Source organism: Clupea harengus, chromosome 5, assembly GCF_900700415.2.
Source record: "Clupea harengus chromosome 5, Ch_v2.0.2, whole genome shotgun sequence".
NCBI lineage: Eukaryota > Metazoa > Chordata > Actinopteri > Clupeiformes > Clupeidae > Clupea > Clupea harengus.
In genome coordinates, this window is record NC_045156.1 from 24,354,340 (window position 1) to 24,367,840 (window position 13,501).

The window sequence follows — 13,501 nt, forward strand, 5'->3', positions numbered from 1 at the left end:
CACACCCACGACTCCTCACAACACGGCTGTCTCATCAGCATCGGGAAACAATCTGCCGTGCCAAAATATGTGAGCCCATAGCATATTTAGCGCAGGGCATCAAGCACCAAAACAAACACAGAGAGACAGACAGATGTCATGTGAGATTAGAGGAAATCTTGACCTACAGCAGACGTTTACACCCTCAGAGTTGGGTGAATACTGAATGCTGTGGTTAAACCATTAACTTCTTCTTTGACATGACCCTCATTCCTTTCCAAAGCGCTGTCACCACTTGTGAAAATGGCCCGAGCCGGCCATCTCACGATGTGGGATGTAGCCTGGTAGAATGGGGTTGCAGGTACGAACACACGGCGCAGGAGACAGTGGCTTCCTTAAAAATAGCTATATTTATTTACAACAGGGTTTTTTTTAAAACCCCAAAACATATAAACACAAACTGAACACACTAAAGCCTATACTACACAAGGTACACCTCTGTGCATACAGGTTTGGTCTAGTACCTTGTCCAAGCTCCATCCAGCATGTTCAGTCTGTCCTCCCTCATGAAACAATGAGGTGGCCCTTAAATAAGGCCAAATTGGTCCAATTAAAAGGTAATTGGACCTCTCCACAGGGGTGGGGGAATCCGGACCCAACCATTTAGGTAGGGGAGTCCAGTCCTTCTTCCCCAGTAGACCACAGTGAGAAGGGGGAGGGACTTCACCTTTTCACACCACTATAATATGTTTCATATTTTGTCATTTTTTTGTAACATCTCATATAATCACACAACTGTTTACACTTAAGTCCACTGAATGTTGACCATGTTTACATAATGCTGCCATGGGAAATGTCCAAGTAAATGTAGTCTGGCAAAGCAAAAATGCCTTCATGAGAGGTCAGGTGCCGAAGGTCCTGAAATGAGCCTTACTTGCTTCCATGACGGCCTTGCATGTTGAGATATGATGGAGTGATTGAGTCATGATGGAGTCATCTATCTGTAATAATAGAGCCTTTAAATAACTATCAACTATTTAATATTAATTGTCATAGTAGAGAAAAGAGAAGGCTTTACTGTGAACACAGTGAACACAGTATTGCAGTGGTGATTCATCATCATGGTTACAGTCACTTTTCATATTTGTACTCTTTTTTGCTACAATATGGCTTATTTACATCTTCAGTGGTATACATTTGAAATAATACACACGGTAGGAATCATAAATCACCTGCTGAGATACAGTTAATAATTCTTTGCTGCCACGCTGTTTTAAGTTCCCCAATTAACTCGTACGGCTCTTCATTTGAGCACAGTGTTGCCGAGGTTTTCCGACCCACTTGAAACCGGTGCTGCCTATTTATCGACACTCCTTTCCCCTTGTCCCCCTGGTGCCCACCCCTTGCCTTTGAAGGTGCGCTGTGCGAGGTTGTTTGGGAACTTCAATGGGCTCCAAGCGAATGAAGCGCCCCATCACTTCTGTAACTCTACCCCCATCAGTCTTGAGAGAGCTCTCTCTGCCTTTGCACATTCAGAACGCAGTGGCCTTTAAGCTGTCAGTTTCACTAGGCACCCGAGTTATTACTCTGGAACAAAGGGGCTCGATGCTTTCAGCTCCCACTGCAAGCTACTGGCTTTTCATTAAGGCTGAAGACTCAGAAAAACCAAGTATATTATGGGGTGTATTTTTCTTGTTTATGTTTTCGCCCGCCTCCCTTAAAACAGAGGGCTAATAGAGACTGTGGTTTATGATGCAAAGCCTAGAAGCCGAGTGGTAACTGATCCTTAAAGTTGGACATCAACCTGATAAAACACGCGGTGATCATGGGAAACACGTCGTTTGATTGAGATAGTGGTTTATTTCCCAAGAATCGCTGAGCTTGCCTTTTTAAAATCGAAAAGCAAAATAGCCAAAATGTGGGGGAAAAAAGTGTTCCACTTCCAAACTGTTCTCTGCCATGCATTTACAGGAAATACTGAAATGTGAAAAAATGTTGTCAGCCACCACACACACACTGTAGAGTGGCAACCCCAGGTTGGTAGTTGCCAACCGGTATTGATATCTGACTCATTCATACAGCCTAATCTGTGAGGAGTGAGTGAGACTCAACCCTTAGTTATGAGATTGGCAGGTTGTTTGAAGTCAAGGAGCTCTCCAGTTGAGTACTGTTCCACCTCCTCAGATCGCTGCCAAGGCTGGGCTGGCCTAGAGTCACTTTGAGGGGCTGCTCCACATTTAGTCTGTCATTAGCTAGTATGATGCTTCATGAATACCCCCCGAACTACACACTATTTAATGCCTGAGAGCACCCATGCCTGAGAGCACCGAGCACCGCAAGATGTAACCTTGAAGAAATGTATAATTGTCTGCTGTACATGAAACGCCTATTAATGACTGAGCTTCAGCTTAAGCTTGAGACTGATCGCAACGGCTTGATTTTAAGAAGAGTTCTATCAGTAGACTGTGTCTCTGATATGGGGACTTAAAGGTTCAAACTACCTGCGTCTTGGCTGAGTGTCGTGTGGCCTGCAGTGGAGAGGAAGAGTGTGTGCAGTGTGTGCTACCCCCCACCAGCTTAAACACATTTGGTATAAAGGGCCCGAGTCAGGGCCGGCAGGAACAGATGTGCTGAATGAATATGTGTTGCGGCACATAATAAACCGGGTGCCTCGTTCACTTGATGCCTATTTCCAAACTCTCAGGATGGGAAGTAGTTCATGTTCCTTTTAGAGTAAATAATGCTAAAGAATATGACCAGAACCTAAGAGGCCCCTATTGCCATTCCGTTGAGGCACTAAATGTCCTGGTGAACTATGGAGGAGTATTATTGAAGGTGTAATGCTCTTCTTAGTAGCTGTTTGTGGTTGGTGCTCTGTCAAATTGCAGCAGCGTGGGCGTTGCCCGTACAAGTCTAATCTCCCTTCACGCCTCCGCTGACAACGACTTTAAGACCCATAGTATTATATTTAAACAGTAATTAGTGCAGCAACAGATGAAATGGCTCTCAGGAGCTTGTACTCCTGGTAGCTTATAAGTGGCTGGGCTGTTTGACACGGCTGTTATTTGTCTCGAGTCCCACCGCTTTAGCAGTGGCATGGACACCAGCCACTTCCTGAGCCGAGTAGGCAGCTGAGCTCATTACGGTCCTGCCGCGCAAAGGCCCTGCGTGAACTCAGACAGGCTGCAGGCTGACAGGTCAAATTCCTCATCTCCAGGGGAGCTGTTGACCAGGCGGCCTCGTTGTGTACCGCTGTCCACTCAAAGGGAGATGGAGTGGGTGGCTGTGTTGGGGAAATGAGGCAGATCAATGCTGTCGGCGCGTCTTGCTGCGAGCACCCTCGCCCAACACCATCTGTCTTCCACTTTCCAAATCAGGGGAAAGAGGTATTCAGGGAGATTTGACAACCAAATACATTTTTATTACAAATGAAGTCAGCAATAGTGTTTGTTTGTAAGTTACCAGATTGATTTAAGAACTGGTATTCTAGGTTACACTGTTATGGTATGAATTCCTCCAATGTTCCAACACTGAGTCCATTCAGTCCCTTTTGTTCTGCCTAGAACTTGCAAAGTTCTACATCTAAAGACATGTTATAAAATGTGAGTAACACTCTGTGGCATGGGTTCAGATTGACTTAATATTTGGCTTAGACTATAAACATGAATGGAAGATGCATGGGGCACATTAAACTGTCACATTACACATATCACCACCATCAGTTAAAGTAACCTTATCAATAAGCTGTGTAAATAAGGCTAAAGAAGTGACATTTTCATGACAGTTGTAAAGCACTGTGATGGATGTCTACATTAATGAATGTGTCCCGAGCAGCCTATCCACTGTCATCCATCAGCCAAGTTCCATAAGAAATCCTTGTGGAGAAATAGGTGGCAATATGATTAGTTCTATGATTGTGTATTGTTTCCTACCTCATTCTAGGAAGGCTGATTTAACTTTGAATTGGCTCGCTGCATAAAATAAATACTCTTTATTTAACCATAACTTGCCAAGGTGGATTTAGATGTTTGTTTGTTGTCTGATTTATGATTAATAAGTAGACATTGTGAGAGTTTCAGAACATTTGCTATTGTATTCCAGTTCACCGTTCCCACTGTCAACCCCCTCACGCACACACACACACACACACACACACACACACACACACACACACACACACACACACACACACACACACACACACACACACACACACACACACACACACACACACACACACACACACACACACACTCACGCTCACACACACGCACCCACACAAGCACACGCACACGCACACGCACACGCACACACACACACACACACGCACCCACACAAGCACGCGCGCAAACCCACACCCACTCACTCACACACACACACACACCATATCAGCTGTGGAACACCTTAGTTAAATGTATTTTCAACCAGGCTAATCAACAGGTGGTCCAGGTGATGACAAAAAGAAAGCACCATATTTGAAACCCATTCAGAACAACATGGTTACACTTGCAGATGTTTCATTTGAAACCTTAACTAGAAATATTTGATCAGAAGTGGATTTTCAGACATATTATGCTTTTCTCCAGGGAAAAGATGTCTATCTTCGCCCTGCTATCATTGCTTACTCAGGTGCTGATCGCCAATGCCACAACCTCAGTTGTCCCTACAGAATATTACTATGGGCATATAGCTTCCAGTGTAATGTTGGTCTGTGATCATGGTTGATATCTCAAACTGAAACCTATGAATATTTTCGAGACCACAGTGAATACAAATGGAAGGCTTTGCAGTGGCTAAGGGCATCACTCCCTGTAAAACCATGTGAATGGAAATTACATTTTTTGGGGGAACTAGGCATTTCAACCAGTGTTCTGGCTGCAGGAAGGAACATAATGCTTCTGCTTTAGCCAGTGTCATAATCAGTGTCTATTTTAAGTTCAGTTTCTCTCACACTTACATAAAGAAGTCACTCAAAGACGAAGTATTATGATGTGATTGACTGTTATTTACTGCACAGAATATACAGCTATACTGAAGGTATTTCTAAGCTTTATTGGTTATAGGCATTGGTTCTCTGTCATGATATCACTGTTGTTGTGGCCGTGCAAATACAGGGCGGTTGGCCAACTTCAACCATCATGAATGAGCTTAGCTGTCCCTAGCCTTAGAACATGCTTTCTCTGCTATACAGAGAATATTTCTTAAGATATAAATATCTCAGAACTCATCTGAGAAAATGTACGCCTAAGAGCATGCAGCACCTGAGAGGGTGGAACTCAGAGAAGACATACCACTATATCATTGTGAGAAAACAACAACCATATCAGATGGAGAATGGATCTCCAAGCATCTTTTTGCGATTCCTGATATTGTTTTAGTGCCAAGAAAATGGCGTGTGAAGCATGAATGCACAGGCCTCTGGCGATGGTGGCCACAATGTCTCCGCTACCATAGTCATGGTGTTCTAACCCTCCTCGCTCCCTTGATTCCATAGGCCTGCAGCTATCAATACAAAATAAAATATGAGGCCGTAGTAAGTGGTTAGGTGTGATGCGTGTGGTAAAACCAAATGGGAAGCTATTTGTCTCATGCCTTACAATTTTTCATAGCATAACAACTTTCCCTCCAAGAAAGCACCTGGATAGTACCACTTAAATGCTGGTATCATATGCTCAATCCCTGTCTTCCAAGAAGAAAAATGCCGCAACATACTCAATGCACTTTTTTTAGGGAAAAGAGGCTCTAAAATAATTAATTCTAAAGATTTAAATTATTACAGATGTACACTTCAGTAGCTGAGTTGTTTGTATAAATATTTCTCAGAGTGTCAGAGTATTTCTCTACATCTGTGGGTGCTTTGTGAGCTGGGCTCCTTTGTCGTGAAAGCGTATGTAAGTCGATTCTTAATGCCTTAATCCACACGCTGACTCATCGAGATGTGGATTAGCGTCTTGCGTCTTCGTGCGCAACACAAAGAAGGGATATTCATCAGTAGAAAGTCCAAAAGCACTGATCACGCTGGCTTTTATCCATGTGTTTTCAGCGGGAAAAGCTCTGCACGGAATGGGGGCTTCCCATCAAGCTAATACTCGAGGGGAGACACACTACACACTAATGATGCCTTTTTTCAGAGAATTTGATTTGATGTTGCACATACAGATTCATTTATTTTATACATGGCAATTTTGTGATAAGATTTTCTGATTTGAAATGGCCCTATAGATGTAAGCTGACAATGAGAATAAAACACAATGGGAATATGATGAAAAAAAGCCTATGTATGTTTGATAGCAAAAAAGTGTCAATGTGAATAATTTAAATTTTTGTTGTTTTGAGGGTTTTCCCCCTCATGAATGTTGCCTATGACATAATATGTGTATATGTAAATGTTCTGTTCTGGTAGTCATGGAAATGATCAGAGTAATTGAACAGTTAAACTTAGTGAACCAACAATGCAAGCCTTAAGTCAGGGTCATTGTTAAAAGGTAGTACTTTTCACAGATGCCTATAGGACCTATTTCTATTAAATACTGCAATTCAAATATCTACTGCTTATCTGAAAGCCTTAGTAACAGTCAGTTAAAGTAGGACAGAATATTTGCCTTTTCTCTTTCTGCCTGGTCTAATGTAATAAAAATGTAATACATGTACTACTTCTGTGTGACATATTTATTTAACAATTACTGTTTGTGACTAAGATTTGTCATATGGGTTTAGAGTTCAGTTTGTCAACGCTCATTCACTTGTCATTGTCCTAGGCATTGCTGGCAATCCTGTGCTCTTCAATGAAAACGGAGACGCTCCAGGCCGCTATGAAATCTACCAGTACCACAGGAGGAACGGATCATCTGAATACCAAAAAATTGGTAACTGGACTGACCATCTTCATCTCAATGTAAGCTTGGTGAAGCTCCATCGAGCATGATATTGAAATGTTTTTTTCACATAACTAGATCATCCCATTAGTAAGTCTGTGTAATGATCCAGCCTTTGCTTTCTAATGGTAGATTTTTCCATTCTGTTCTATAGCCAGCCCTATGTCCTCATAGCCAGACATCCCTCTGTTCTGTTAAAGGTGTTTTTAGTGAGAATGTGACTACCGAGTGCAACAAAGACCTACTAGTTTAAAAGAAATGTGAGCTTGGGGAAAGCATTAACATAGAGTTTTCTAAAGCGCAAGGTACCTGCACGACTTTGACTTTTATCTTTAAATTCAGTAAACTCACCAGACTGATAAGTAGGCCCTAGGCGAAACTGTTAGCTCCAGTTAATTGGGGGACTCTAATAGCATCTTTAATCGATGCTGCACGCCTATGTGTTCACCATGGAAAACATTGGTCTCAGTAAAACCCTTGTGGTGATTTTAATTACAATTCTCCATGAGTAAGGCTTCACGGAACAGTTAATTGCCTACAAGGTAATGATTGAATACGTTAAATATGAATTAGTCAGCCATCTGCCTGGAACAAGAAATAGGCAGCATCTCTGATAACTTCAGGAGGTCTTTACCGGTCACAGGCTGCAGTCTCCAGCTCTCCTCTTCTCCCTCATTAGATCGAGGAGATGCAGTGGCCTGGCGGCGTGCAGAAGGTCCCCACTTCCATCTGCAGTCAGCCGTGTAAGCCAGGAGAGCGCAAGAAGGTAGTGAAGGGCATGCCCTGCTGCTGGCATTGCGAACTCTGTGACGGCTACCAGTACCAGCACGACCTCACCAGCTGCAAGATGTGCCGCTTCAACCTGCGCCCCAACGCCAACCACACAGGCTGCCAGCCCATCCCCATCGTCAAGCTGGAGTGGAGCTCGCCGTGGGCCGTCATCCCAGTCCTGCTGGCCATCGTGGGCATCATGGCCACCCTGTTCGTGGTGGTCACGTTCGTCCGCTACAACGACACGCCCATCGTCAAGGCGTCCGGCCGCGAGCTGAGCTACGTGCTGCTGACGGGCATCTTTCTGTGCTACGCCACCACCTTCCTGATGATCTCGGCGCCGGACGCGGGCATCTGCGCGCTGCGTCGCATCTTCCTGGGCCTGGGCATGAGCCTCAGCTACGCGGCCATGCTCACCAAGACCAACCGCATCTACCGCATCTTCGAGCAGGGCAAGGTGTCGGTGAGCGCGCCGCGCTTAATCAGCCCGGCATCGCAGCTGGTCATCACCTTCAGCCTCACCTCCGTCCAGCTGCTGGGCGTCTGCATCTGGTTCACCATGGACCCCTCGGAGGCACTCATTGACTACGAGGACCAGCGCACCATCAACCCACAGCTGGCCCGTGGCGTGCTAAAGTGTGACATATCGGACCTGTCCCTCATCCTCCTGCTGGGCTACAGCATGTTGCTGATGGTCACCTGCACGGTCTACGCCATCAAGACCCGCGGCGTGCCTGAGACCTTCAACGAAGCCAAACCCATCGGCTTCACCATGTACACCACCTGCATCATCTGGCTGGCCTTCATCCCCATCTTCTTTGGTACCTCCCAGTCCGCAGAAAAGGTCAGTGAAATGTGAGCTGTCTAAACCATTTGGGGTTTCTGTTCCTTCTGCCCAGTATGTCTTGCGAACGATCATACTTTATCACCAGAATCAATTGTGTCTTGTGGCCATTGAACATGATGAAGTAATATACTTGTATACTAATATACTTTTTGTAATGTTCTGAATGTGAATCGCTTACTTTTCACTAATAGGGTAACAAACTAACAAGCTAATACCCACACACCACAGGATCAGATTTGCATTTACAGGCCCCATGGTTTTTCAGTTGCATTGTTCCCTTAGTATTTGAACTTCACCATCTTTATGAATTTAGGCTTTGTGATGATTAAATACAGCGATGGTATGGTATCTGAAGGTGGGGTTCAGGCTTCATTAAAAAAAAGTGTTTTGTATTTGGTCCAATGCTGATGGCTCTCTGACTTATCTTGTATTCTGGTGTCAAATGCTTTGCTTGGAAATGCTCCCATGCTACTGAATGACACTGTAATTAACACAGAGGAAGAGTGCATATTAGAGCTCAGTCTTCAAGAAGCGTAGATTTGCTTGGTCTCGCCTTCCTCATGTAGGGAGCACAGATGACTGCTTTTATGGTGATGCTAGATATGAGAACACCACAAAATATCCTGAGTATCAGAAAATGTTCCGGAGTGAATAACACAATAAGATATTGTGTTATGTATAAGATGTTATTTCTATCACATTTCGGTCTGTACCTGGGAACCAGTTATTCTGCCCCTTTGTTTAACTGGTAAAGAATCAATGCAGCCTTTGAGTCTCATTAGGAGGACCGAGAGAAAAGGAGGTCATGGGGAATGTTCAAGAAACAGCACATCTCGGTATGAATGGAGAACACTTTCCACTTCCAGGAGACATGTCTCGCTAAAAGAATTTCCTTGGCTTCGACACTGTATTAGGCAAACGCTATGCGCGGTGACTTCTGGAGACGTGGCAGGCATCCGAGACATTAGGGAGGAGAGCGATTACTGAGGGAAAAATGAATGGGAGAGTGTGTGACGCAAAAGATGGAGGATCTGGAACTTGAAGTCCTGCACTGTATGATAAAGAGCCAATCACATTGTTGAAAAAGGCATAACTGACATTTCGTCTCACTTGAACGTTCTGTTTATTTCCACTGTTACTATAGCCATAGCCACACAGTGAAAACTGGCGCTTGCACAGATTCCAGCTATGTACTTTTAAGGTCTATTTGACCATTATATGTGGAGTTATGAGTCTATCCCCATTCATTTAGATAGGAGCCTAATCTTGTTTGCCTGAAATAGCTTCCCCGAGGCTTTGCCAAGATGGCTGCCGAGTTATGAGACTTGCCTATAAGGACTTTGAGGACTATAAGTCATCTGAGTGCGCCGCCTCCACAGAGGGAGCTGCAGACACTGGCCTGGGGCCACCGCAGACAGCGGGCTCCCCGTCCCCTGTGGGAACTAGTGTGAAAACGTCACCTGGATTCCTCTTGTACCGCTCCCTCCCCTGCTGTTCATGCGCTGCCTCGGAGTGAACCGCTGACCTTTCGGAAAAAATGGGGCCGCGTACACAGAGACCACGTGGCATTGTCGGGTCCCCATGCTCTGTGTTGTCAGGGTAACTACATTTACAGTGTGTGTTTCAGAGTGCTGTGGTCTTAAAGCAGCAATAAGGTGCTCTGTTCCTACCTAAAAGGCTTGCAAAAACATTGCAAACACCACCAACAGCCCAGTTGACACTGATAGAAGCTTGCCAACACACTAACTGGGGTCTTTTAGCAGTATAGCTGGCAATGTCATGCTGTGAAAGCTTTTCTTCCATTTTTGCAGGGTATTCCAGCCCAGTATACAGAACTACGTAGGGCATATCCTGGATGGCTAGTGGGAAAGACACAGGTGTTTATCTGTCCTTCACATGACCATATGCTATCAATATGAATTTGAGGATGTTACCAAAACTAGTTGCCTATAAAACCATACCTCAACAGGTGTAAAATTGTTGCATAGTGTTACTTTAAGGCAATTTCATTGCTGATTGGTCTTTAGATTCATTACTAAATAGATTACTGTATGAAGAGCACAACAGTAATCTTTTTATGTTTAATCACTTAAAAGACCTTGAAATTGTTGCTTACAAATGAAACTGTGGTGCCCTGACTGATAGATGATTGCTAGAGTGAGGTAATTGAATAGACATCTGCTCCACTCAAAGGATGTGATCTATGGCGCGTTTTAATGCAAATGATCTTGCACATCTCACATCTCTCCACAAATCAGGATTTGCACATGCTGGCGGTATGCTAGTCACATATTAGCTTAATATATGAGGTTGGGGCTTCTGGCAGTTTTGCATCATTCATTGGTGGGTGTCAGTAAAGTGGATGCTGTCTGTCACTATGCGAACGCCGCTGCTGTGCAGGGGTCAGGGACTGTGGAAAGCACATTAATGATTCTATTTTGAACTTGTAATACACAGGCAGCCAAAGCAATCGGAAAGTGGTTCTGCAGCATCAGAGGGCAGACTCGAGGCAATTGCTGTTCTCATTCATAAATGCAAGACACACTCATGCATGCCAGGCCTCATTTCACACTTTGAATTGATTCACAAAGCGTAATGAAGAGACGCAGAATCTGACCAAAGCTGAGGACAAGACAATTCTGACCTGCAGTAAACACGGTGATGAAGGTAGAAGAGACGAATGTGTTTGCGTTGGATTTGTTTTAATTACTCAACAACGTTGGGAGACAAAAAAAAGGGTTGTACAAACAGTAATGAAGGCATTAAGAATATGTTCCCTAGGTAAGGTGAGATGAAACCATAGACGCAATGATTATTATATGCATTTCATAAATTAAATGCGTTTTGGAGGTCTTGCGTGGCATTATTACATTTCTATGGAAATATCAAATATTATCTGACAGAGCACCATTGTCATTGCAATGATTGTTAAACACATAACACGACAATAACCCACCCTTGTTGAATGCAAGATCCACAAGGTAGAAAACTAACAATCATCCTTGTCAGCATCACAAAAATGATAATGTGTCATAGCCTCAATCCTAGCCAATCTTTTTGTACCCTTTCTTCTGGATGCAGGAGAGGTGTAGCCATTTTGATACATAGATAATTCAAATTCTGCATTGACTCTTCATTTAAGGACAAAGAGGGATGCTATGTTTTGATTAATAGTACAATAAATGGAGTCTGGGTGTCTGTTAAAAATATATATGCCCCAAATGACAATAGCCGACGATTTATGGAAACCATATTTGACTTAGTATTAGAGAAGGCACAAGGCATATTACTGATTTGAAGATATTTCAACAGTGTGATGAATCCATTTTAAGATGCAAAACCCTATTACAAGCGTCCATCCACCAACGATGACCAGGGCTCTTAAAAACAGTTGAGTGAGGAGTTTGGTTTCACTGATGTCTGGAGATGTGTACAAGATTATATTTTGTACTCGCACCCTCACTGCACATACTCCAGGACTGATTACTTTTTTATGCCTAGGAATGAATCTTGACGAGTATTAGGATGGCAAATCCATAACATAACTCTGTCCAATCATGCGCCGACGTCATTGGTACACTAGTCAAATGGATAGAGGTTGGCAACGAAATCCATAACATTTCTCTATATGCGGATGACAATTTAGTCTACAGATCGGAACCTCTAAATTCAATCCCAAGACTGATGGATTGCTTGGCTAAATTTGGAAACCTTTCAGGATATAAAGTCAATGTTAATAAAGAAGAAGCTTGAACTCCTGGCTCTGAACTCGCTTCAGAAACGTTTGCGTTTCATTCATTTAAATTGTTTGGTGGTGATATGAAAGTCTTCTATATTTTTTTCAGTGTGTGTGTGTAACTTATTTTTTGTTTGTTGAACCTGTTGGTGTGTTTGTTTAGCTTTGTCCAGTAAACAAAGTTGAGAAATAGGGTGCAACACATTAACCACAGTTGAGTTGTCTCAATAAATGAAGGCTCTTTCAGAGGACCATTTGTACCCCCAGATGAGCCTACAGCTGAGCATAATCATAAAACAGAGCAGAGAGGAAAGAGTGATGGCTGCATCTGAAAGAGTGAGGTTCCTATATGTGAGACACTGGGAGGTGCAGTGGAGGGAGGTGAGCTGAGGTGGCTGAGGAGGATAAGAATGCACCTGGGCACTGCCATGCGGCACTGCGGTTACAATGCAGCTGTGGGAAGAATGTGAGTGGGGGGGCTGGGAAAGGTGGGGATGGGGGAGGCATAGGGATGGGGGGTGGGGATGGGGGGGTGGTGATGGGGGAGGCATAGGGATGGGGTGAAAACTGGCAAATAAGAAGCTGGAAGTGAAGAGTTCTAGCTTCATAACTAGGCGTGCATCCACCTTGTGTAATAGCTGAGTCAGGATTGCTGAAGCGCCTGCTGGGGTGTGTGACGTATTATACAAAGTAAATGCTTTCGCTGTTACACTAGGATCTGGGGGGGGGGGTTGAATAGTGATTTTTCAATGATCTAGATATGCTCCTTCTGATGTTCTGTTAGGGAGAAGTTTTATTGTGGTCCTTTTGAAATGATAGGATCTTAACAATATGGCTAAGTGTTAAAACGGTTTCAATGTTGACTCTGCCCCTAAAATTAGCAGCAAAATGCGACAGGCTTGGTCTGCCTAACTGTGTCTGTGTTAACAGATGAAAATAGCAAGGATAGCACTGCCTAGCAATTAAACAGTAATGTGAAGGTGGCACGTAATTCTACAGATGGGATATCAGAAGATGTCTGCCAACAGACAGTCGTGCAGCAGATGCAGCAGTGGGAGATGTAGCTGTGCTCACACGGCTGCAGGTACGCTACAGGACACATCAGCAGCAATACCCTTCTCCACAGCATCAGAGAACCTGATGTGACCGATACAGTAGAAGGTTCTCTCTTAAAAGAACCTGATGTGACCGATACAGTAGAAGGTTCTCTCTTAAAAGAACCTGATGTGACCGATACAGTAGAAGGTTCTCTCTTAAAAGAACCTGATGTGACCGATACAGTAGAATGTTCTC

At 43.9% G+C, this 13,501-nt stretch overlaps 1 protein-coding gene across 2 annotated transcripts in view; it reads left to right on the top strand.

Annotated features, from left to right (window-relative positions):
• Positions 1-13,501, top strand: part of LOC105895865 (metabotropic glutamate receptor 4-like) — a 167,076-nt gene that overhangs the window by 138,157 nt on the left and 15,418 nt on the right. For both annotated transcript variants that reach the window (XM_031568233.2, XM_031568232.2), the window contains exons 8-9: positions 6,738-6,874; positions 7,534-8,469. In XM_031568233.2, the coding sequence (XP_031424093.1) occupies positions 6,738-6,874; positions 7,534-8,469 (1,073 nt within the window). The remainder of the gene's footprint in view (positions 1-6,737; positions 6,875-7,533; positions 8,470-13,501) is intronic.